The sequence below is a fragment of the Aethalodelphis obliquidens genome, unplaced genomic scaffold (genome assembly GCF_003676395.1).
Source record: "Aethalodelphis obliquidens isolate GAN/ISIS:26980383/991018 unplaced genomic scaffold, ASM367639v1 scaffold10, whole genome shotgun sequence".
Lineage (NCBI taxonomy): Eukaryota > Metazoa > Chordata > Mammalia > Artiodactyla > Delphinidae > Aethalodelphis > Aethalodelphis obliquidens.
In genome coordinates this window covers 28,659,347-28,685,963 of record NW_020837954.1, presented here as the reverse complement: position 1 = coordinate 28,685,963, position 26,617 = coordinate 28,659,347, and the positions used below count along the sequence as shown (strand labels likewise).

At 39.7% G+C, this 26,617-nt stretch overlaps 1 protein-coding gene across 3 annotated transcripts; it reads left to right on the top strand.

Annotated features, from left to right (window-relative positions):
- The first annotated feature begins 3,367 nt into the window (after nucleotides 1–3,367).
- On the top strand, nucleotides 3,368–18,133 carry GMFB (glia maturation factor beta). Of its 3 annotated transcripts, none has more exons than XR_003433645.1 (7): nucleotides 3,368–3,494; nucleotides 7,854–7,950; nucleotides 9,326–9,375; nucleotides 10,279–10,328; nucleotides 10,818–10,902; nucleotides 11,942–12,015; nucleotides 18,016–18,133. XR_003433645.1 is itself a non-coding variant. In XM_027111282.1 (7 exons), exons 1-7 carry the CDS (start codon nucleotides 3,492–3,494, stop codon nucleotides 13,656–13,658), a joined length of 432 nt encoding a protein of 143 aa, XP_026967083.1. In that variant the 5' UTR covers nucleotides 3,369–3,491; the 3' UTR covers nucleotides 13,659–17,315. The 3 variants fall into 3 exon arrangements, 2 of the variants coding, with proteins under 2 accessions (XP_026967083.1, XP_026967085.1); XM_027111282.1 differs by lacking the exon at nucleotides 18,016–18,133 and adding an exon at nucleotides 13,587–17,315 and having other exon boundaries at nucleotides 3,369–3,494; nucleotides 10,817–10,902; XM_027111284.1 differs by lacking the exon at nucleotides 18,016–18,133 and adding an exon at nucleotides 13,587–17,314 and having other exon boundaries at nucleotides 3,370–3,494; nucleotides 10,820–10,902.
- Nucleotides 18,134–26,617: the final 8,484 nt, after the last annotated feature.

Genomic DNA, 26,617 nt, shown 5'->3' with positions numbered 1-26,617 from the left:
TGTTCAGCCATCTCCATAATCCTAGGGAGAGAATCCCTCCCTCACAGACAGGATAAAGAAGAGGTGATCAAAACACTTCCTTTCTCAATCCACTAGCTATTTTGCTATTATTTACTCTTCAGAGTCCTCTGGTAGTTGTTTTTCATATTCTCTCCAGAGCTTTTAGTTGTAATCAGTGGGAGAGAAAGACTGCAACTTACTTACTCCATCTTGGCTGGCTCTGGAAGTCACTTTATCCCTACAGTCTAACACAACAGAAGGATCCTTTTAGAAGGACACTGAAATCAGAATGGTTCTGCTAGGGGCTTCCCTGGTGGCACAGTGCTTAAGAATCCGCCTGCCAATGCAGGGGACACGGGTTCGAGCTCTGGTCCGGGAAGATCCCACATGCCACGGAGCAACTAAACCCGCGCGCCACAACTACTGACCCTGTGCTCTAGAGCCCGCAAGCCACACCTACTGAAGCCTGCATGCCTCAAGCCCGTGCTCTGCAACAAGAGAAGCCACCGCAATGAAGACTAGCCCCAGCTCACCGCAACTAGAGAAAGCCTGCGCGCAGCAACGAAGACCCAAAGCAGCCAAAAATAAATAGATTAAAAATATAAATTAATTTTAAAAAATTGTTAAAAAGAATGATTCTGCTAAAATTCATAACAGGTCACGTCACTCCCCTGCTCAGTCTCTCCAAGGGCACGTCCTTGTGATGATTTACAAGGCTGTACAGAATCCAGCCCTCTAATCCCTCTGACCACACCTACAACTCACTCCAGTTATTGGACTGCTGTTTTGTCCCCTGTAACAACATGCATGCTTCTGCCTCAGGGCCTTTACAGTGCTATTCCCTCTGTGTGGGATGTTCCTCCCACACAGGGATAGCAACATGCTTAATCCCCACAGTTTCAAATCTTTGTTCAAACATGACCTTCCTAGTGAAGACTAGGGCGACTTCCCTATTTAAAATAAAAATCCCTCATACACTGCACTCCCAATCTCCCTTTTCCAATTCTTTCCCCCAGCACAGATCACCTTCTAACTTATAATATTTACTAATTTACTGTGCTATTGTCTGTTACCTCCCCCCCCCCCCCCCCATTAGAATGTTAGTTCTAGAATGGTAGGGATTTTAGTGTGTTTTGGATCTTGGCACCAGGACAGAGCCAATGGGTCCTCAATAACTATTTGTTGCATGAATGAATATGTAAATAATAGAAACACTTTAGCATGGCTGCCAATACAGAGAATGGAGGACTTAGAAAAATTCAGACCAGAAAAGATTATTCTAATTCTGATCTTCCCTCGATTTTTAATTAGAATACTCCTTTCCTTTCGACCCTGATCTTGTCTTGACATCAAATGCTTCCCTGAGATAAAACACATTTCAGTGACCTCAACACAGCTTAGTATTTATAGGTTCTTGAGTTTTTACTAGGGGCTACCCAGGCAGAAAAGTGCTAGAATACAGTTTGAACTTTTCCCCCTCAGAATAACCCAAGCCCGAACAGCATTCCCAAACCTCATTTAAAATAGATGTAATTTTTTTGCCTGGTTCAAAGAATATTCTACAGACTGAGTTCAAGTAAAATTTCTGTACATAGTCTATATTCATTTTACACCTCCCACATAATAAAATAAATCATATTTTCATCACTGTCCTTTTCTTGTCAGTGTACTACTCTGCCCAACCTCTCTGGGTCTAACATGAGACCAGCCCATTTCATAGCCATTAACATTTAGGAAACATTAAAAGAACAACATAAGGGCTTCCCTGGTGACGCAGTGGTTCAGAGTCCGCCTGCCGATGCAGGGGACACGGGTTCGTGCCCCGGTCCGGGAAGATCCCACACGCCGCGGAGCGGCTGGGCCCGTGAGCCATGGCCGCTGAACTTGCGCGTCCGGAGCCTGTGCTCCACCACGGGAGAGGCCACAGCAGTGAGAGGCCCGCGTACCGCAAAAGAACAACATGAAAGAGGAAAACAATGACTTTACTATTTACCAGGCGAAATGTCATGTATCTAAATGTTAATTTTCTCACTTTTTTCTCCAATTCCTCCTGTACGTAGAGAGAAGAGATGGGAAAAGATGGGGGTGGGGGAGAATCTTTGTTAAAGTCTAATATAACGGCGCTTCCCTGGTGGCGCAGTGGTTGAGAATCTGCCTGCCAATGCAGGGGACACAGGTTCGAGCCCTGGTCTGGGAGGATCCCACATGCTGGGGAGCAACTGGGCCCATGAGACACAACTACTGAGCCTGCGCGTCTGGAGCCTGTGCTCTGCAACAAGAGAGGCCACGACAGTGAGAGGCCCGCGCACCGCGATGAAGAGTGGCTCCCGCTCGCCGCAAAAGTCTAAAATACCTGTTCATGGACCAGTAAAAATCATTTTCTCTTCCACCATTTCTTATATGGTACTACATGTCAAATTTACCAGTTCCCTTGTCATGGTAAAAAATATTGGGGCTGGGGGGCAGATCACTAAGAGAATGTAGTTGAGCTGTGGAACTTCTTATAGCTAATCCTTCTAGTTTTCTAACTTATGAGAAAACATAGGTATTGTATCAAATTAATTTATATATTTTGAATTCTGATTTAATGCTACTTATTAACATGCTAACAATTCATTAAATTTAATATTAAACACAAACTTTAAAAATTCTAGTAATTCAGTCTAATACTAATGAAGAAGGATGTAAGTGGGAGCATGTTCTGGAACTTTCTTTTTCTTTGCTTCTTTCACTCTTTCGGCAAATATGAATTGAGCATCTACTATGGATGGGGCATCATGCTAGCAGCTGGGGATAAGCTGTAAATACCGTGAGACCTTGCCTCAGGCAGCTTCTTTCATTGAAGGCACCTGTATGCATTCTGAGTTCGAACCTTACTTCTTCTCAACTACTTTCCCCACCACATTCAAAAGTAAACTTGCTCCAGTAAGTCGGCACCTCCTACAGAAACTTCTTAATGTGCGATTAGACAACGGCTCTAGATGAGAGCACTCATCTAGACATCAATCATCATTCAATCATACTTCAATAAATAAACACCATTGAGAAAAGAAATGTATTAATCAAGTCCCAGAAGCTGGTGGGAGTCTGGGGTAGGGTTTCGGAAAGGGTGGGAGGGAAGCCAGGGTTAACGCACACATTTACCACTGAAATCGTTGACTTAATCATGTCACCAGGAAATTGATCTCAGAGGAAAGTTAAAAGGAAGCAAAAACTGGCTTGAGTTTTAAGAGTGTATTTTGGCACGGTCGCCCACTCCCAATCAGACAGGGCATCCTCCCTTACGGTGGCTGAAGAGCAAGCGGGCGCTCGCGTTTCGGCTAATTTTGAGCCGCGCAGCCCGCCGTCCACCGTCACGTGCCGGCCTGCCGCTGCCGCGTAGCTTGGTGGGGGCGGCTCTGCCTGGCGCCGGGCAGGAAGGGAGGCGGCTGTCGTGCCATTCTTAAAGGGACCCGAGGGAAGGCGAAAGGCTGCTGACGGCCGGAAGGAAAATGGTGAGTTGCTGCCGGGGAGGGTGGGGGCCGGCCGGAGGGCTGGGCCAGCCCGCCGGGCTTTCCTGTTTGCCAGAACCGGTCTCGGCGGGCAGCGCCCGGGGTGGGTCGGCGCCGCTTCCGGCCCGGCTGCTGGTGGGTACCCCCAGTCTGAGTCTTGGCCTCCGCCCGCGGACGCTGCCGCCTCGCCTAAGGGCAGCATCCTCCTGCCGGGCCCGGGGTCGAATCGCCCAGCGGGCTTGGCGACTAGGGTGCGACCAGCGCGGGTGGGTGATTCTCACCGGGTCCTTCTGGATGGAAGGTTTTAGCTGCTGCTGCGCTGAAGGGTCGGAGGGGCCGTGGGTCTGGCCCAGCCGAGGGCTCCCCCAAACGCCGGCTTTTCTCCCAGGGCCCGGGCCAGGCCCAAAGGGCCGGCGGACGCCGAGCACTTTCGGCCTGGCCGCCTTTGCGGGGAAGGGCTCGCGAATTCTTACTCCATTCTCTCGGCCTCGCCTTAGTTTCTTTTTCCTCCTTCCCCTGGCCTGCCTCTAAGGATTTCTCTTTATCCATGCTTTCTTCGAGTTATGGTAGTTGGAAATCTTTTGACCCAGTGCTTTGACCCTTGGCCTTAAAGTAACTGTCAAAATCTTAGTTTTGCGCGGTCTGGGGGTTTTGGCTTCCGTCTCGTATGGGTTAGACCCCGCGCTCAAAAATAAAGTGTAGAATTAAATTAGTTACCCAACGAGGATCTCCTGCATCTTTCCCATCGGGTTTTAAAATATGCTTCTCGTGTCTTTAATTACAAGCAAAACACAAAACTCCCACTGTTCTATTCTCTGACCTCCCACTCATTGCTCAACCCACTTCCATCGAATAGATCTTGTCTTGGTCACTAAATCCAAGGGACTCACTCTTCAATTCTCACGTTTCCTGACCTTTCAGCTGCATTCTGGGTGTTGATCACGCTCCCCTCTTTGAAGCATTTTCTTCCCTTATGTTTCCCCCTTGGCTTCTAGGATACAGAACTGGTTTTTCTCCTACGTCGTCTCCTGTTGTTGGTCTGTCTGTCTCCCATGCATTTCTCCTATCCTGTAGATCACAAGTAGGAGTCCTAGGCTCCATCCTAATGCTTCATTTAACATTCTGTATTTTTTTCTCCTTCGTTTCTTACCTGCACTCATAGCTTCAATTACCACTTACCTATATGTAGATGACTTGTGAATTTGTAGTGCAGACCTTGCTTCTGAGATCCAGCACAGATATTTATATCCCACTATTTAGTTAACATCCCCTGGGAAGCTTTTCCCCTCTTGAGTGCCTCAAAGCCCCCTCAGTTTGTCCAAAATAGAACTCATCTCTTTCCCCCCAAACCTGGTGTTCCTCAGTGTTCCTTAACTTAGTGAAAGGTAGCACTGTTTAAGTCTTACACAAGCCAAAAAGCTTAGGAGTCACCTTTTTTACCGATCCACCCCTCCCAGTATTGTCTGTCACCAGCTCCTTTGTGGTGGTTAAGTGTGGGCTAAAGTCAGGCTGTCTGGCTTGAGTCCTGGCTCCCCTAGTTGCATAACTTTGGGGAATATACTTAACCTCTCTAAATCTTATTAATAAGTTTATTGCAAATTGGGTGTACTATAATACCCATCTAATGGGATTGTTTTGAGGATGAAGAGAGATCCATGTAAATTACATAGCACAGTGTTTTCTCATAGCCTTTAATACACGTTAACAATTATTAACAGAATTCACCTGCTTCTCTTTGTCCTCATCAGTCTGTCTAAGCTACTTTTCGTCTCTCACCTGGACTAGGCTTGTCAGTTAACTAGTCTTGGTCTATTCATCCAGGTGCACTGCCTGTTTCCTGCATGCAATCTGATCACTTTCCCTGTCACCACCTACTTAAAACACCTTAGTGGCTTCCCTTTGCTCATAGGATAGAGACCAAAATACTTAGTATAACCCACTGGGCCCTATGTGGTCCAGCCCCTGCCAGCCTCCTCTTGTACGTGTTACAGCTCGTTCTCTGTGCTTGAGTCACACTGGCCTTTCGTTATCTTAGATGTGCTGTGCTCACGTTAATCAAAGGGCCTTTACATAGGCAGTTTTGGTCCTTTAGATGCCTTTTTCAGGCAAGTCTCCTGTAACCATGCTGTTGTCCACTAGTCATAAGTTCTCATAGCATCAAGTTTCTCTCCTTTCCAGCTCTTATCCTAGGTACAAACAAATGTATATTTTTTTACCTGATGATTTTTATGTACGTCTGTTTTCTAATAGACTTTATAAGCTCCTTGAGGGGCCCATAGTTTTAATCTATTTATCTTATATCATTGTATCCCCAGCACTTAGCACGTGCTAACACTCATTAAATGTTCATTGTGTGGATTATCCAATAGATGACCACTTGAGTTCAACTCTCCACTTTGTATGTTAATATTTACCATACAGTGTTGTTTTCGGGGTGTTATACTGATTTTTAAATGCTTCTGTTGACTGGAAGCATTAGAGTTGGCTGAGCCGTGGTCCTTTTTCTTGTAGGAAGGAATTTTTGGCCTTATTAAGGTATTGGGAGGGGTGAAAATGAAAAAAAAAGCAATATAGATTAAATCACAGCATGTTTTTCACTTGGTTTACTATTCTTAGAGTGTCAGGATTGCACAGGCAGCTCTGGGTATCAGAACTGTAAGATAAGACTCATGACAAATTGCTCTTTGCCTACAAAAATCTAAAGTATTTATTAGTTTCTACTAAAGGGTTCTATCTTTGGTTGATGAAAGATTGGAAATTCTAGTTTTCTGATTTATATCTCTTTCTTGAAAGATAGGAAAAAATAGACTAGGCTTGAATACTGCATTCAGGAAGCTCCATATGACTTAGCATTTCTTTCTCTAAAGAGAAGTAAAAGGATGGACATACATGACTCCTACAGGAACCTAATTTATTGGATAATATGTATTGGTGGGATGTACTTTCTAATTGTATAAATAGCACATCCTATGGTATATCATAACTTATATGTTACCAATGTTATGAATTTAAAGGACAACTTAAAATTGATAGCTATTTACTGTTGTAACATATGCTCTTATTTACCCAACACAGGATGAAAAAGCAGGCTTTTCTTAAATTTTCCTTTTAACTTAAAATTTGAAGCCTTAATTCTTTCGGATTGTAATGAGACATGTATTTGGCATTGGTCTCAAAACACTTATAATTTTCTGAAGAAGTGGGTGGTGGGGGGAGACCCATATATGGAGAGACCAAAGAATGTGGACCTTGTTTGGAACCTGACTCAATCAAACTCACTGTTAAAAAAGAAAAAAAAAAAATTAAAACAATAGGGAAATTTGAACTTTGAACTCTACTTGAATAATTCACTGGAATTATTATTAGTTTTTTTTTTAGGTGAGATAATGTTATTGTCGTTATGTTTTTAATGGCACATACTGTCATTTTATTAATACATATTAAAATATTTATAGTTAAAATGACTTTGGGCCTTTCCTATATGACGGTCCATGGGGGCAGTATTGAGGTTTTTGGATGAAATAAGATTAGCTATGTGTTGATTATGGTTGAAGCTGAGTGTTAAGTGCATAGGATTTCACTATACTATTCTCTACTTTTGTATGTGTTCAAAGTTTACACATTAAAGAAAAAGATTTCCATCCACATGCTTGCAATCAATAGTGCATTTGTACCACTAAAAGAAGAGTGCTTTTGATAATTTCCTTGCCAGATTTCTGGAGAAGAGTTTCTAATATTTATTCATAATTTATAAAAGGTTCTTTGAGTGTTTATATTTGTTTCATCTGGTTTTGCTTTCATAATTCTTAATAGCTCCTTTTTTTTGATCCATGTAGTCATTTAATTAAGATATAAAATGTAATCGGTCTTTTATGGTTTATTTTTCATAACTTTTGCTTCTTTTTATTTTTTCATAGTTGTGAGACTCAAAAATGAACTAAGGCCTTATTAACTCTAAGTGTAATAAGATGATTTTCCTGTTCTTGCTGCATAGTGCAAAAATATTATACTTTCTAACAGCAATGATCCTTGACTTTTCCCTTATTCTTCCCTTCCTCTACAGTTCTGATGAAATTGCACATTATTATGTGTCTAGTTCTTTGAGATATTTAGTAGCCAAAGAGAAAGTATACCCTACATATAAGATGAACAAATGTGTATAATTTAATAACGTAGATACAAAGCTTGGTAGATTTAAAAGCTCTTTAAGTGTTCATGTGTTTCACATTAATACTTTCACATAATTATGACATTTGTAGGTGTCAGTATACCTTCATAAAGGTATTAGGTTTTATAACTTTAACATGTACATATGTATATTGAAGTCATGGCATTTGATAACATGATTTTTGTCTTTTCTAGAGTGAGTCTTTGGTAGTTTGTGATGTTGCTGAAGATTTAGTGGAAAAGCTGAGAAAGTTTCGTTTTCGCAAAGAGACGAACAATGCTGCCATTATAAGTAAGCTAAAAACGATTGTCTCCGTTACATGGTCTTAGTTTGGAGTTTGGCTTTATCCTATAGCTACATCGAATAACCTGAACCTTTAGAAAGTTACCTCCTCCAGTTTTAATTCCCCCCCCCACCAGCCCCCATCTGTTAGGTCACTTTAAAAAGTAGCAGCTACAGAGGCAGAGTGTCCTGCCTCCGCCCTCAGCTGCCTACACAGCTCTGGAGAAGATGATCATCTTCTTGGTCACTTGGTCATTTGTAGTGACCCATCCAACTCCATCCTTTAACTTCTCAGGGGACTAAAAATAGCCTGGCCATTAATCCTCAGACAGACATCTTTGCCTACACCTAAAGTGGTACAGTTCAGCATTATGTTCAAAGTGATTTGAGGTCTTAATTCAATTGTAGACTTGAACTCTAGTTTCATGGAGAATACTTTTAAGTGTCACTGACTTTTGACAGTAGAAAGAATGATTTGTATATTGCCTCTTCCACTGTGAACTGTATGTGATGTTATGCAGATTTCTTTTATATTCTTAGGTAATATTTAATATGTGGGTAGTGATTTAGAAAGATAAAGGAAGAATGAGGGGGTGAGAATGTAAAACTCTATATACTGTTAACAGGTGCATCTGGCAGATGTGAATTAATGAGGTGGTGACAGCTTGTTGAATTATGGTTCTTTTACAAACAAATACTACAACGTAGGCATACAGTTCATTAAAGTGACAATGTGCGTCAGTGCCACTTTGCCACAAAGAGTAAAGCTATTTGAGATCATATTGTGTCTCACAGGATTTACTATGAAATTAGTGCAAAATAAAAAATTAGATAACTTTTCAGAGTAATGGAAAAGAATATAGGCATAGATTATCTAAACGTATTTCAGTTTGGCTTTGGGCTCTGTTGCATGTATTTTAATAGAGATATCACTACTATTTGGTAATTCACTTTCTCAGAATACTCATACTGCACCGTGAAATCCTGACTCTGAAGAAGCTGGGAATCTGGCGGTTGTTCTGTCCTGACCCTTGGTCCACGTTTTGCTTGCAATTCTAACCATGTGCAATAAACCAGTCTCAGTCACAATGACCTTTTCAGACCTTTTCTTATCATCTAGGAAGTGCATTTGAGTTACGAAGTTCTTCATATACACAGTAAATGTAAGGAGTTGACATAAAGTTCTAAATTAGCAAATTAGGTGCTAGGAATTCTGGGTAAAAGCTTTTAAATGCTGACTGCTTGTAGAGTCAAGCTTGTGTTTTATGCTTGTGTTTCTTCCTGTTTTAATTTTGGATACCAAAAAAAGGGCTAGGACTCTGTGGGTTGGGTAGATCAAGTCACATCAGAATCACAGTTTACTCATACTATATTTTTATTTTAGTGAAAATTGATAAGGATAAACGCCTGGTGGTGCTGGATGAAGAGCTTGAGGTTTGTTGGATCAGCTAAATATAGTTTTATCATTAAGCAATTATTATTGCCCAAAAGATGCTATATTAGTTACAGTTACTTCTAAAGCGAGTTCTAAACCTTTAGACATGATCATTATGCATGAAAAGCATGTGCTAATTATTGTGTAGTGCATTGTCTTGGTAATATAATCACCTTCCATAAAACATTAATGAAATCCAGGGTAATAAGTAGTAGAAGTTAGGGCTATATGTCTGGGAAAAACTGAATCAACTTTTTTTTTTGTTGTACGCGGGCCTCTCACTGCTGCGGCCTCTCCCGTCGCGGAGCACAGGCTCCGGACGCGCAGGCTCAGTGGCCATGGCTCACGGGCCCAGCCGCTTTGCGGCGTGTGGGATCCTCCCGGACCGGGGCACGAACCCATGTCCCCTGTATCGGCAGGTGGACTCCCAACCACTGCGCCACCAGGGAAGCCCCAAAACTGAATCAGCTTTATAACTTGCTTCTAGATTGGTTGGCCAGTAATTAAAAAGTAAAGCCCTTTAACCTAAGTATTTAGTTTGTCAAGTAACTAATTTAGAGTGAAAAGAAATTAACTTTTTTCCCCTAAATCAGATATTGTTGTTGCTCTGAGGAGTTGGCTTATCTCACTATTTCCTGACAATTGGAACATGAGCATAGACTACTCTGCCTCTCAGCCCCATGTTTAGTTAATACACAGAGCTAAACTGAGTGGGCTGGAGTAGGCTTTCATTGCACTGAGGTTTTAACAACCTCAGCTTATGTACAATTTAGTAAAATAAAATTTTATGTTGTGGTATAAGGTTATGAATTTATACCTATTAGTAGAATAGGTGCTTGGTATATCTCTTAAGAATTTATGGGTAAGAAAATGTTTAAAAGTTGTTTTCTTTATGGTTCCAGGGCATTTCACCAGATGAACTTAAAGATGAACTACCTGAACGACAACCTCGATATCCTTTTCTTAGTGCTTTAGAAAGATTTGTTTTTTTAAGTGGTCACCATTTTATTTATGAAGTTCATTTGTTCAACTTCTAAAAGACATATTTTACACAATTTTGTTCTACACCATGATCATGACCAAATTATTCAATAAAATGTATGCTCATATTGGAAAAGAACCAAAAAATTAATATTATTTTTTAAAAGTTCCTTTTATTATTACATGTTTATAATAAAAATTGAGAAAGAGAAAAAATCCACATTAAATCTATACTTTTAATAAATTTATTTGTGAGAGAGTATAAGATGTTATAACTTTTGGCGGGGGGCCCATTTATAATTTTGTGGAAAGATAATGAATAATGAAGGTGTGGCCTAAATGGATAGGATAGAAATTTGCCACCCACTAGCTCCCCTGGTGCGTGTTTTCTTTCAGAACTTTGTTGATAAGTACTTGTCTCAAACAGAGCAGTAATTTTAGTTTCCTTAACTTGAGAAAAACCTTCATTGTATATAGTTATAAGTATCAACATGATGATGGAAGAGTTTCATACCCTCTGTGCTTTATTTTCTCCAGTCCTGTTGGTAAGTGAATTTCTTTAAAAAGTGCATATTTGGCTCTGATCAAATTAAACCATTTTTATACTAGACAAATTTTATGCTCGTTTTAAGGAGGAAAAGTGTTGAATAACCTAAATTGCAGTATGTGCGCACGCCCATACACACATGAATGCATCCCTAAAAGGATGTTACTATAAAGCATCATCTCTTGGAACTTGCTTTTCTTAGGATAGATTCCTAGAAGTGTAGTTAGGTCAAATTGTACAGATGTTTTAAGGAATTGATTTTAAGGAAAATGTAATGACATTTTAAAATATCAAAAGTACATTTTCTTCTGTATTTTAATTTTATTTATAAGTATGTGAACTATGTGTATGATTATGATATATATTTGGTGTTTATTTTTAAAATAGTACTTACCAGTGATATGCCTATAATCTTGAAAATAGTCCCAGAGTAGCTTACATTGGATATTAAAATGGCTTATTGGTATTTAAAGTATCCATTATCACCAGAACTCCCACTGCCACCACCATTCAAGCCCACAATAAAGTTTCTGCTCACTGAACTCCTCCCTGAACTTTATTATTTCTATCATTTATGTAGCACTTAAAATATACTGCAGTCTATTTTTTAATTAATACGTAAACAGACCGTAACCTTTTTTCAGAGTCAGTCTCCTGACACTACTGACCCAACAGCATCCCCAAACCTATATGTATTAGGCCTTTGTAAAATTCATCTTGATATTTACCGTCAAAACTAAGTGCCGAAATGTTTTAAAGTATTTGCAAGGCTCTAAAAGTCAAGATCTTTAGAGATCTAGCCTCATTTATTTTTGCTGACCTAAAGCCTTGTTCATTAGTAATATAGCTGTTTCTCTTTGTGCAGGCAGTATGCAGTGTAAGACTCAAAATACAGCCTTTACACATTTAGACAGAAGTTTTTGTAAACTTGATAGCATAGGAAATCCTAAATGTGTCATTTTTATAAAGTAAATAATGAAAACTCATCACTCTTTCAAAATTTAAGTCTCATTTCTACTCTGATCTGTCTCTTCCAGGATGTAAGCCTGAACAACAGATGATGTATGCTGGGAGTAAGAATAAGCTAGTCCAAACAGCTGAACTCACCAAGGTGGCATTTATATTTGACTAACTTGTTGAGACAATTTTTTCCCTTTGTAAATAGAGCAATACCCAAGTAATCTGAAGAGTTAAGTATTTCTTTATGTAGGTGAAAGTTATTTAGAACAGAGCAGTAAACTAGAGCTTTTTATTAGTTGGAAATAGAATGATAGAAGTCTTTAACCAAAAGTGTGTTTTCAGAATGAAAATTATAAGTTGATTACAAGAACTCATATTCAAAACATAGGCAGCTTTAGAAAACTACTCAATCTATTGAGAATTTTTCATCTTCCATAATGTAATTTCTAGTAGATAAATGCAGCATTTGAAGCTTCTCTGGGCCCTTTACCATAGACTAAATGAACCAAATTCTGTGCAGGAATTCCATGCTATGCAGTTAACTGTATTGTTTCCAAATCTAAAATTAAAATTTTAAGAATACGTATTAGCTTTATTAAATTAGAACATTCTGTTTCATATGAGACACCTGCTTCAAGATTTAACATGTTCCCATTGTTTTATGGCATTTTTGAAGGTTAAAGGTAAGAGTGGTACTTGCTTTCAAACTTTATTTAACTTCCATGCATTAGTTTGAGTTGAAAAAGTATATACATTTAACATTTTGAAATAGAATTTTACATCACTGGAATGGTATTAAATAATATTTCCTTTCAGTTTTTATTTTAAGGAGAGCAGGGTTTTCCCCTTGGGTGCTTAATTATCAACCCAGGTGATGTTTTTAAGTGCCCTCTGCTTTTTCCCTTTAGCCCACATGATTGTCATTGATACCACCAACTTATAGACACTACGTATCCTCATTTGTACCACGGGAATATGCTGGAGTTGCTCTAAGGGGATTGGGTGGTTAGGAAGGAGCTCTGTTAACAGGCTCATGTCTGCTCTAATCCTAGGCCTGCCCTAAAGTGCTGGAATTAAGGCATTACAATTTACAAGTTACTTTTACAAATAATCTGATTGAATCCTCACCACAGCTCTGTAAGTTGATGGTGAAACTCCTGTTCTTATCTGGGAAAACTGAGGTTCAGAGGATGAATGACTTGCCTAGGGTTGTATATTAGTACATTTCAGAGCTAGGATTCAAACTTTCATCTGGCCTCAAATGCCATCCTTTCTGCTCTATTACATTGTCTTACACAAATTGTCTTTTTATAGCCGTTATACTTTCTGGGCCTGTGTGTGTTCAGATTCTGGCTAGAGATTTGTGGCTGTGGACCACTAATCTATCCTTATAAAAAGAGCTGTATTCCCTCCACCTGTGAAGGATCAGCACCTGCTCTTCCAGTTCCTAACTGGATTGATTTTAAGTGTGTATACTTGGCTCTCTCTTTTAGTGGATAATATTTACAGAACTACTCTTTTAGAACATTTGTAGATTTGTGCTTTTAAGAGTTTTGATTTTATGCTGTCTTGATTGCTAAACTTTGGTAACTGAGGCCCTAGCACTTAAAGAAACGTAAAGGTATATCTAATTTACACAGATTAAGTCATGACCAACATGAAAGGAAGGAGAATTTGGTATTTAATACTCAAATATACAAAATATTTGATTTTTTTCTTAAGGTATTTGAAATAAGAAATACCGAAGACCTAACTGAAGAATGGTTACGTGAGAAACTTGGATTTTTCCACTAATGTGAACTTCTGTGTTTCTAAAGTATTTATGTATTAACCTGACCATACTGGAACCAGACATAAATACTTATTTATGCCTAAAAATGCACTGTTATTTACAGTCTGTTACCTGCAGTAAAGAAAAATTCTTCATTTGTTCAAAGTTTGAACAAAGGGGAAATCATCTTCATAGTAATGAAACTTTGTAAAGTGTTTCCTTATATTTGTAATTGTTAGGTGGACTACTTCTCTCCAGGGACTTTTTGCACTCTTGTGACTAATTTCTACAACTTATGGTTCAGAATTTGTTACTATTTACAGACACCATTGGAAAGTGGGTATTAGATTGTGATAGACAACAGTTGCCTCCTTTTGACAAATACTGGATATAGCAGTTTATATATGAAAATAGCATATTATCACTTGTCAAATCTTTGAAATCAATTTGGGATAAAAGACTTGAGTGACCCAATTTTGAGCCATGAATAATAACTTACTATAGTATAATCTGCATTACAAGCATTTTTTTCATCAATTCCATGCCTTCTTAATTTTCTGTATCCTTTTAATCAAGTCCAGAAACTTTTCATCAATTGCTTGTTCTTAAGGTCTGGAAGTTAGATTTTATAATAAAGTTATGACTATTAGGTTCTCTTCTTATGGAAAATAGCATTTTAGTCTTAGAAATTGATGGATTGTAACTAATTAAGGGCCTCATTCCTGGTTGTGTCATTTCTAGATAGTTTTGAATCTACGTTAATAACACTTTATTTATAAAGCACCTCTTAATGTCCTGTGAATGCTCGTTATTTTACATGTGTTAATACTGTGCCTTTGTTAGCTTTACATTTAGTTTAAGACTTATACGCTCTGCCAGTATTCCAGATTTGGTGAAATTAATACTTTTGTGAAGGGTCCAAGTAAAACAATTTTCTAATATGTGTATCTGGAATTTGTAATAAAATCAACTTGATATTTTAAAAATTCCAACTATCTACTTGCATTGGTGAATATATGGCAGTTGAGAGTTATAATTTGGGGCATATTTGTGATTAGTTTTGTGCCATAGGAAAAAAAATGGTTATCTTAAAACCTTGGCCATAGTTAATAACATTAACACATCAATAGAAATCTCATCTTACATCCTAAATGTCAGAAGATACTCTAAACTGGACACCTGTCTTGTTAGATGATGGTATCCTTGGCATTATTAAAGCAAGGATTCTGATATATAGTGTACTTTAAAAACATATGAGTAACTGTTTAAGATTATCTTGACATTAATTTGACAAAAGGTCTTGAGACTCTAAAGACTACCCAGATTTGGTGAGTGAATTCTTTTATTAAGAATATCTTAATCATTTCAAAACTAGCAAAGGCTTTTTTTTTAATGTTGGCGTATCTCCCATTCATATGTGCTTTGCATTTTTTTAAGCTTTCTGTGCCAACTTTAATAAAGAGGTGAAGATAGTTGGAATTTTCACAATATTGAATCTTCTATTCCAACACTGTTTGGCTTCACTAATCTAAAAAACAGGAAGCAATAGGAAGTTAGTTGGAGATGAGGAAGTGCTAGAGGGGGTATTTGTTTTGGTTAATGAATGGGAAGGGTTCTTTATTCCAGTTTCCTGAGAGAGAGAACGTCACCCAGGATGTTTAAGAATTCTTTAAACAGCTATTTTGATATTGGAGAATAATGCTTATAATTCTGCAGAAATGCAAATGTAATCCAAGTGACTGGACACTTCTTCTAATGTTTTTGAATGAAGGAAATGAGATTTTGTTTCATCAGGTTCGCAGCAATAAGAGAATCTAGGGCTGCAAGAATGTATTTTTTAGTGAGGTTCCTTATTTTGTCTTGCATGTTTTAGGTGTTTTTTTTTAAATTTAATTGGAAGGTCCTCCATAATGTCAGATAATATTGACCTCCATACACAGAACTCTTAGCTCCCCTGTTCTCTAACAGGGACAAAGAGCTGTGATAAACCATGCTTTTTTGAGCTTGTCTGACTCCTTATCGATAACATGTATTTTTGCAAGACAATAGATGAGGTTAGGGGATCAGTAGAACATTTTTTTCACTTCCTTGGTCCTATAGGGAGAGTTATAGATTCCTTGTCCTAGAGTGTTCTCTGTTTTTTATATATATTTCCCTTTCATCTAACCAAATTTTGCATTGTTCTTTTTGAGTATATTTCCTATTCAATCTCTTTTTCTGCCTTCTCCCTAATAGTAACTCCAGATTTTGTAATTCCAGTTTTTACATTCCATTTCTGGTACAGCCATTCCCATTCAGCCTTCAAACTTCATCTTTCCTTTTTGGCAGCAGCTTTTTTCCTGGGAACCTCCTTCATGGTCTTCTAAGTCACCATTAGTTTTGAAATTGTTGGCCTTGTATAAGTTCTGCATAGCATCTAATGTTGTCAAAATAGAACTGACTCGTAATCACAGCATGTTTTTTAGTATGATTTTTGTGGCAACATAAATGACATATGAAGCAAACTGTTCTCAGGTGACTATGCTGAAATTCCAAAATGTCAAAGAGTTTTGAATAGTATTCACTTTGTTCTGGTATTGAAGCAATTATGTTAGGAAAAAAGTTGTTTGGCTGTTTTTGTTTAATTGACTTCTAAAATAAATGTTCAAATTGTCTATTTCTAAAAAGTTTACTAAATGCCTAGTGCAGTTAAACATACTCTTGTTTAAGAGGGTGTTGCTGAATTTTGTATTGTCATTACTAAATGATCTTTGTAGCAAAATGTCAGCACTTTTCTCTCCCTTTTTGTCTCCTATTTTCAGGAGTCGAACGTAGCCATAAACTGTATCCTGGTCTGACACTTTAAAAATTTTCCAGTTAAAGGAGTTTATTGCCAAATTAAATTTGGCTGTCTTTGTTCCCCACTCATATAGATAGTAAGGAAGGGGTTCTTAAAAATATGTCTGGACTACCTTAAAACACGAGCAATGTCATTAATCCATAATGTGGACTAGTGATGAAAAGATATTTTCATAAGAGTTTAAATGCTGACATTTGGTGGAAGGTAGAGAGTAACTCGTAATCTATCAATTCAAATATTCTTAGTATGGTTGCTTTCCCTGTTTGTTCAATAGACTGATAATACTGGAACCTACAGAATTTGAGCCTTTACAACTTATGTGAAGAAGTGTCTCAAACATTTCTGGACGAATCTTATTTTGTATTTCTGGAACAATGTAACTCTTTTAGGCCACTTAACATCAGTGCTCCCAAGTTGAATATTCTTGAGAAATTTGTTTCTTATTATGCCATTTGACATTTCAAATCAGTGATCATCTCCCTATGATATTTAAAACAACTACATTAAGGTTGTGATAGAAACTGTGTTTTCTTGCTTTTTGGAGTATAGTTCATACACGTGTAATTACTTGAATATTGTTTGAGATCACTAACATGCCAGGGTAGTTCCCACTGATTTAGGTGGTCCGATGTAATCTCATTCAGGAGGCTTGAAACATTAATGGTTTAGTCTTGTGAATTTTAACAGTTTCCTGTCATCGTTTAACAAAATCAACAGCTGGCACAACTTCTGAAGCTGTGGTTTCAGTCTGTGCGAGTTCATATTGCATGTTTATTTTGGACAGTCTTCTGTTAAGCATGGTGCTTGTACTGGTTTAAATAAAATGTTAACATGAAAAGACTTATAGCTTTTCATTGTTTACTTGCCTCCTTTCCCTTTTGTTGTTATTTACTATTACCTGCCTGGCTCACTTGTGGCATCTGTGTGAACCACACAGATTCAGTTGTTTACTTTATCTGGAAAAACTGAGAGGCAAAATAAGTGGATCAGTTGGCGAAAGTAGGAACGGGGGAGGGAAAATATAACGAGATTATAAAAATTTCTAAAACTTGGTCTGATACTAAAATGGTTTGTTTGTAGGGGCAGAGGGCATTATTTCAAATGATGAACACTTGCTTTCAAAGGGAAGACTAAGTTAGAGGGTCTGTGTATTTTGTAAGAAATCAAATTAAATTGAAGGATCTTTTATTGAATATAGTTTATCACCATTTATTAAACGTCCGTTAAAGACCCATTCTGCCTATATCACAGACTGTTGTCCGTGGTTTGTGTGTCGTGGGTATCTATTGAATGAATACAAGTCAACAGTACTTAACATAGTATTTACACTTTACCATATACTTCTTGTGATTGACTATGTAGTAGTCACAGTTGGTTTACCGTTGTGAAAGGAGCTGTTTTTGCCTTCCTATATTCAAGAATCTCACAAGGAGAGTTGGCCAGAGGAAACATCTTCCTTATTTCTCAAATTTAGCCACTTAGCTACTCAGACGGCCAGCTCCTAAATTTTTTCACCTTCATTGTCTTTTTGTCCTTTTCAGTTTTCAGCATCAAAAAGCATTCCTGGGCTTCCCTGGTGGCGCAGTGGTTGAGAGTCCGCCTGCCGATGCAGGGGACACGGGTTCGTGCCCCGGTCCGGGAGGATCCCACATGCCACGGAGCGGCTGGGCCCATGAGTCATGGCCGCTGAGCCTGCGCGTCAGGAGCCTGTGCTCTGCAGCGGGAGAGGCCACAGCGGTGAGAGGCCCGCGTACCGCAAAAAAAAAAAAAAAGTATTTCTAATCACTTACCCTCACAGTGAGGGCCCACTCTCATTTGCATGAGGGCACACCCTGAGTGGATGCTCTCTCCTTGTGCGGTATATTTTTAGCTATGTTGGGAAGCCAGTTAGAGGAAAGATCTTATCGCTGAGCATCAGGGAGCTCTCTCATCCTTTGCTTGAGATCTGCGCCTAGCCTACATGAAAAGCTCCCTGCTGAGGTAACCCTCTCTTCCAATTACAGGAAAGAAAAAGCGGAATGTCTAGGTTGCATCCAAAAGCCACCTTGTGCTGCCCCGACAAAGCAGGGGAAAGGCCGTGTATGTGTGTGTGTGTGTGTGTCAGCGAGTGGGGGTAGGAGTGGGGATGGGGACGTGGGGGGGGCGGTGGATTCTAGACACTGTTACCTACACAATTAAGTATAGATTCTGTTACCCTGGAATTAAGTCCTGCTGTATTGTGACCTATTCCTTACCTGTAATGGATGGCGGATCCCAATACACCACAGACCTTTGTTAGGTAGAAATACCCCTGCCACTGCTCCTTGCTGAAGGGGCAAGCCTTTAGGCAGCCATGGTTTGTCCCACATGGCTGTACTCCTGTCTGCAGCTCCCTCCCCATCGTCAGTACACACAGGATCTCTCCCAAGGGCCACCAGCCTCTAAGATGTTGCCTAACTGGTACCAAAAACTGAGCTGGGCCAATTGCTTTCCCGGTGTCCGTCTTGTTACTTTATAAAGAGGTACAATTCAATTATAGTTCAATTCCTGATAGTGGGACGATGATCTCATTCTCTTGAATGAGGCCATTAGCAGTGGGAGCTGAACTTGGAAGAACACTGTTAGATGGAGAAGAGGCCAAGTGCAACCTACAGAGCAGAGGGAAAGAAGATGCCAGCTGGGGAGGTATAGAATGAAGCAGGTGTGCAGTGAGCAGCTGAATCATGTTAAAGATGGAGCCCTGAATTGAAGGGCCACCCTCCTGGCTTCTAGGTTCCTAGGGCCTCCTTTGATCCAGGGCCACTCTTCAGAGTCCCCCTCGTTCTGAGGCCTGGTTGGTTGGTCAGCTTTTTCTGCGTTCCTCTGCGTGTCTATCCTTACTAGAAACTCTCCATTACTTAAGTCAATATGGACATGTCTGTTCACTTGCATAAAATACCTAACCCCAGTTCTACCTCTGGTTTCATCTGCCCCTATTCCCTACATTTACACCATCTCCAGCCCAACTTTTATACAAACATGCCCTGGCCCTGTCCCCCACCAACAGAAACACCTCTTCCCCATGCTGCTGCTGCCTGCCAAAACCAGTGATCTTCAAAAAGCATCTCAAATGCCGTTTAAACCATGAAGTCTGCTGTTTGTTGGACTAAATATAGCATCTTCTTAAAACACACACACACACACACACACAAACTTTATGGCCAGGAGCCCATTGCCCAGGTGCACCCTCAGGACAAAACAACCAACCCCCCCAACCCCCCGCAGTCCCCATGGGGCCAGTTCTTTCCAGCTCTGTGGCTGTCTCCATCCCTTGAGACCTGGTAACTGGCTTTGACTGAAACAATCTCTGCTTGATGGCAGTATGGCTCCATAAATGCCAACTAAGTGCCTAACCCTAAGCAAAAGGTAGAAAAGGTCTACCACTCAGAGAAATCCTGTGACATTTTTGGTTACCTCTTCTCTTGTCTCTGGAGGAATTCTCTGGCTCCGTAGCTTTTCTGGTCGCTCTTAAGAATTATGGAATTATGCTCAGTTTTTCAGGTAATACAAATTCCAGTCTAGCCTAATGTCAGAACTTCAACATCTTACTTTCTTTAAAGCTCCCTCCCTCCCTCCCATCTCCCCTTCCTCTACTCTGCCTCCTTCAAGCTTGTTCCAGGCTGGGAAACCCACTGTGTGACGTGGGGTGTGGCCTGTCCCGCATTATTGCCCTGCTTCGCTCCTCCATTCACTAGGTGTTTTTGGGCCCTTGGAGACTGGAGGAAATGGGCAACATAAGGGAGAAGGAAAAGACTAATTAACCTGGTACAGATGTAACCTGGAGTTGGTGCCCTCTGGCGTGGTCAGTGTCAAATACCAACTTTTTTCCCCCATGGAATGATTTCATGGGTTTCTTGCCAATTCCCCCAGTGGGGGCTTTGGCTGCAAGACCCTTGACTTGGTCATGCCCCCTATGGCTGGTGACTTTACAACCATCCCTCCCAGCTCTTGGCTTCTAGCAGTCAACTCTGGTACCCTCCCTTTGTTTCTCCAGTCTGGCATTTTGAGCAGGGCCTGCAAGAAACACGTGTCTTTGCCTTGCTGCTGTCAGGGACTGTACAACTCTCTCGTTCTGCCATCAGGGTCAGCTCTCAGATCTAGCCCTGCGTACCTCTCTGATCTCATTTTGTCCTATTCTAGCCCACTACACCTGAGGCAAGCTGCCTTATTTTTGTTCCTCCAACAGTAAGCTCAGTCTTTCTCACTAGCTGTAGCTTCTTCCTGGGAAGATTGCCCGCTCTCCCCTCTGCACACCCCTCATCCCTTCCCCTGCAATATTCCTGTGGCTGGCTCCTGTATTCTGAACTGAGCTTAAATGGTGCCGCTCAGAGGCTTTCCTATCATCCTTCCTAAGGTGGCAACACATTGATACTCACGTCCCATCTGTTATCATTCTCTGCATAGCACTTAACCACCATCTGATATTTTTCTAATTTATGTAACTGGTCTGATGAAGGATTCTCAAACGGAATATTATAACAAATTTTGGGTTGTTTTTTAAAAAACTGTTACCTCTGTTCCTTGTCAAACCTCTCTTTTTCCCTCTGGTTAGAAAGCTTCCTTAATGATATATTTCCATAACATGTCAGTTGCTTATTTGTTAAAAGTGCCTTTTCTGTTACTAAGATTCCGTTCTGTTCCTTTTAAAAATTCCGTCTCAGATTTGATTCAGACCTTTTCTCCCCCTCAGCACAGGCTAAACTTGTGGCTGGCGGTGGTGGGGAGCACCCGTCCTCAGTCCCCTTGCACTGCCTTTCTCACTTATCCCCCTGGCTTGGGGATGGGGAAGAAGGAGACAGAAAAGGTGTTAGCTAATGCACCTGCCCAGGGCAAGCTGCCTCTGTTCTCCTAGAGGGGTTCTTTCTTTGAGCATCCATCCCGTGCTGCTGGTGAGTAGGTTGCTTACTTCTGGTTGTCATTGCTTCTTTATTTAACACCAACTGGCTGTGGTTCCAAGAGTGGGACAAGTATTCAAACAATGATTCTTTCCTACGGGTCATCTTTTGGATTTTAGATGTCTTTGGGGGGTTTCTTCATGATTACTCTTTCTACAAATTTTGTTTTACTGGATTAATAAGTATCATTTCCCCCCATTTTCTTAGTTTTTAATGTATTCATTGCTATTTTTTGCCCAAATACCCCAAGAGATTAATAAAAGGCCTAGAGCAATTCTTCCCAATACTTCAGCATATAGGAAAAGCTGTCAGTTCCCTTCTTCTCCTTGGAGCCCTACTTCCCCGCCTCCCATCTTCCCTCTAGATCTGCACACACACTGGATGCTCTGTAGGTATGAGGCCAGATGTCATCCTGAAGTTTCCCCCTCTTGCTTCTTAGCTGGAGCCCCTCGGTTGGATCCCATGTATTCCCTGTCTTGTTAACTCATGACGTTGAGGCTCACGGCACATGGGAGGAGAGCTTTTGTGTTTCTGAAAATGTTTTTCCTCCATACTCACAGTTAATTTGTGGTTTGGCTGGTGTGCCAGATAGTTTTGGTTTGCTTCTCCAGACCCACTCTCTGTCCTTCTCCACCCTGGTCTGTGCCCTCAAGGAGGCTGATGTTTAGAAACTATATCAACTGGCTCCTTTGCCTTCTGATTTCTTTTTGATTTCAGCCAATCTCTAAGAAGGATAGGGGGTGAGGATAGGGTATTTATTCCCTCCATCACTCCATTAGGGCTTCCTCCACAGGCTGTGGCCCTCTACTGAAAGTCATTCCTGCACTCAAGGTAGTTCTCTCTACATGATCTGCTTTTTCTGAATCCTGGTAACCACCACCTCCTCTTCATCCTTGGGCCTGGTGATGGGAACAGCAAAGCTTTGAGGACTCCAGCATCCCTTCCCACTCTTTAATATTAGCCCTTTTTCAAAACCTCCTCAACTTATTTGAATTTAGAGTGGCATCTCTTTTCTGGGTATTAAATTCTAGGATGGATCAATTTCCCTCAGAATTTTAAGGTCATTGCTCCTCCACCTTCTACCTTCAATGTGCTGTTAAGAAGTCTGATGGGGCTTCCCTGGTGGCGCAGTGGTTGAGAGTCCACCTGCCGATGCAGGGGACACGGGTTCGTGCCCCGGTCTGGGAAGATCCCACATGCCGCAGAGCGGCTGGGCCCGTGAGCCGTGGCCGCTGAGCCTGCGCGTCCGGAGCCTGTGCTCCGCAACGGGAGAGGCCACAACAGTGAGAGGCCCGCGTACCGCAAAAAGAAGTCTGATGCCCGTTGGACTCCAATTCTTTCATAAATTACATTCTTCTCCTCTCAGGAAGCTTTTGGGATCTTCTTATTTCTGGTGTTGTGAAATGTCTCTGTGATGCAACTCGGTATGGATCTGGTTTCATTCATTGTGCTAGATATCTGATGGACCATTTGAATCTGGGGATTCATATTCTTCAATTTGAGGAAAATTATTTCCCATTATTTATTTGGTACAAATTAGGTACAGGCTTAATTTATATGATACATACACAATCATAGTTGTCAGCAATATTTGTATTTGTATAATACTGATATTTTCTCTTTAAACATGTTTTCTATTCTAGAGAAGAATCTCCAAACAAAATCTCACCATGACTTAATTTCAGTACTAGCTCTTCATGTAGTTTGTAGATATGAGCTTTTATTTTATTTTATTTATTTATTTTTTGGGTGTGTTGGATCTTCTCTGGGTGCACGGGCTTTCTCTAGTTGCGGTGTGTGGGGGCTACTCTTTGTTGCGATGCACGGGCTTCTCATTGTGGTGGCTTCTCTTGTGGAGCATGGGTTTTAGGTGTGCGGGCTTCAGTAGTTGTGGCATGTGGGCTCAGTAGTTGTGGTGCACGGGCTTAGTTGCTCCATGGCATGTGGGATCTTCCCAGACCAGGGATCAAACCCACATTCCCTGCATTGGCAGGCGGATTCTTAACCACTGTGCCACCAGGGAAGTCCCTGGATATGAGCTTTTAAATTGTGAATGTTCTGTTCTGTGTGGCATGTTTTACTTATACAGTTGTAATAGGAGGTGTTGATTAATAGGAGGTTGTTGTCCTTGCTCTATGATCAACTAAACTAGAGCTATAAGACTACAAATGCCAATGAGTTAACTTCTATCTGGAGATTTTCTAAAAGGTGGCAAGGCTATTCTAATGCTTTCTTTCTCCCTTGAATTGCCCTTATCATCTCATCTAAGCCCAGGAACCAAGGATTGGTGGCTCTTCTCCAGTTTCATCTGCATTATCTCTTAACATGCAAGTACCTTTCTTTTTCTGAGATCTCCAAAGTTTGCCATTGTTCCCAGGCTGCCTGGAAGTGATATCCTTGACCACCTGTAAACCTGGAACCCTGTAAGTCTAGAACAAACTCCAGATCAGTTCCCAGTGAGGAATATGAAGTGGATTCCATAGTCCCATTAAAAGATAAACAGAGGCACGTTAAAATTGACAAGCGTTTATTTGAGCAAACAGTGATTCAAATCAGGCAGCACCAAACTGGAAGTGATTAGGAGCTTTCTAAGGGAAAGGCTTTTATAGAATAGAGGCTGAAGCAAAGCAAGGAAATTATTTGACTGGTTATACATACTTAAGCAATTGCCTTATTTGGAAGAGCCTAGCTAACTGTTTGAGACTGGTTGTTCTAGCCAGAGCAACTAGGCAAGAAAAAGAAATAAAATGCATCCAAATTGGAAAGGAAGAAGTAAAACTGTCTCTGTTTGCAGATGATATGAACTTAAACATAGAAAACCCTAAAGACTCTACAAAAAAACTGTTAGAACTAATGAAGGAATTCAGTAAAATTGCAGGATACAAAACCAAGATACAAAATTCAGTTGTATTTCAATTCACTAAAAACAAACTATCTAAAAAAAAGAAAACAACCCCATTTACAGTAGCATCAAAAACAACAGAATACTTAGGAATAAATTTAACCAAGGGGGTAAAAGATCTGTCCACTGAAAACTATTAAGACATTGATGAAAGAAATTGAAGAAGACACAAGTAAATGGAAACATATCCCATGTTCATGGATCAGAAGAATTAATATTGTTAAAATGTCCATACTACCCAAAGACATCTATGGATTTAATGCAATCTCTATCAAAATTCCAACAGTATTTTTCATAGAAATAGAAATAAAAACAATCCTAAAACTCATATAGAGCTACAAAAGACTCCAAATAGCCAAAGCAATCCTGAGAAAGAAGAACAAAGTTGGTGGCATCACATTCCTTATTTCAGACTTTATCACTAAGCCATAGTATTCAAAATAGTATCGTACCAGCGTAAAAACAGACACATAGACCAATGGAACAGAATCAAGAGCCCAGAAATAAACCCATGCATATACAGTCAACTAATATTTGACAAGGGAGCCAAAAATACTCAGTGAGGACAGGATAGTTTCTTCAATAAATTGTGTTGGGAAAACTGGATATTCACATGCAAAAGAATGAAATTGGACCCCTATCTTACACCACTCACAAAATTAACTCAAAATGGATTAAAGACTTAAATGTAAGACCTGAAACTATAAAACTCCTAGAAGAAAACATAGAGAAAAAGCTCCTTGACATTGGCTCTTGACAACAATTTTTTGGATATGACACCAAAAGTGGAAGCAACAAAAGCAAAAATAAACAAGAGGAACTACATCAAGCTAAAAGCTTCTGCACAGCAAAAGAAACAATCAGCAAAATGAAATGGCAACCTACAGAATGGGAGAAAATATTTGCAAACCATCTATCTGAGAAGGGATTAATAACCAATATATATATTAATAACCAATATAAGGAACTCATACAACTCAGTAGCAAAAAACCTCAAACAATTCTATTAAAAATTGGGCAAAGGACTTGAAAGACATTTCTCCCAAGAAGACACGCAAATGGCCAATAGGTACAAGAAAATATGCTCAACATTACTAATCATCTGGGAAATGTAGATCAAAACCACAATGAGATATGACCTTGTACCTGTTAGAATGGCTATCATCAAAAAGACAGAGATAACAAGCATTGTCAAGGAAGTGGAAAAAAGGGAACCCTTCTGTAATGGTGGTGGAAATGTAAATAGGTATAGCTACTATGGAAAACAGTATGGAGGTTCCTCAAAAAATTAAAAGTAGAACTACTGTAAGATTCAGCAATCCTACTTCTGTGTATTTATCCAAAGGGAATGAAACTACTTTCCTAAAGAGATACCTACATCCCCCTGTTCATTGCACCATTATTTATAATAGCCAAGACATGGAAACCACCAAAGTGTCCATTGATGGATGAAAGGATAAAGAAAATGTCACACACACACAAACACATACACAGAGTAATATTATTCAGCCATAAAAAAGAAGGAAATTCTATCTTTTGCAACAATAGGAATGGCCCTTGAGGGCATTATGCTAAGTGAAGCAAGTCAGACAGAGAAAGACAAATACTGTATGATCTCACTTATGTGTGGAATCTAAAACAGATGAATTCATAGAAATAGAGAGTAGAAAGGTAGTTGCCAAGGGCTGGGGGTGGGGTGCTGATGGAGCGAACTGGGAGATGCTGATCAAACGATACCAGCTACAAGCTATAAGATGACTAAGTTCTGGGGATCTAATGTACAGCACGGTGACTGTAATTAACAGTACTGTATTATGTACTTGAATGTATTGATATATTGTTGTACTGTTAAGAGAGTAAATCTTAAATGTTATCACCACACCAAAAGAATGGTAATTATGTGAGGTGATAAAGGTGTTAACTAACCTTACTGTGATAATCACTTTGCAATATATGTGTATCAAATCATCATGTTGTACACCTTAAACTTACATATAAGTCAATAATATCTCAATAAAGCTGGAAAAAGCATTTTAATATATATTAGTTTCCTTTCAATCATTTCCCATGTATTTAAAAAAGATAATTGTATATGGTATGTATCCAATTTCATGAGTAATGTAATTATACATTCTCCATTTAAAAAGGAACTATTTATAAACATAATTAGATAATTTTATAATATTTTTCTTAGTGCATATGTCACGGTTTACATAACAATTCTTTTATTATTGGGTATTTTGGTGGTTTCCAATACTATTGCTAGAGATATTTTTGTGCAAAAGGCTTTTCCATGTTTTGGATGATTTTCAAGAGGGTTATTATACT

Coding starts and splice junctions, on each gene's coding strand:
- GMFB (XM_027111282.1), top strand. Junction 7,951..9,325: donor GAACAATGCTGCCATTATAA/GTAAGCTAAAAA, acceptor TTTTTATTTTAG/TGAAAATTGATAAGGATAAA. Junction 10,329..10,816: donor CTACCTGAACGACAACCTCG/ATATCCTTTTCT, acceptor TAACTTGAGAAA/AACCTTCATTGTATATAGTT.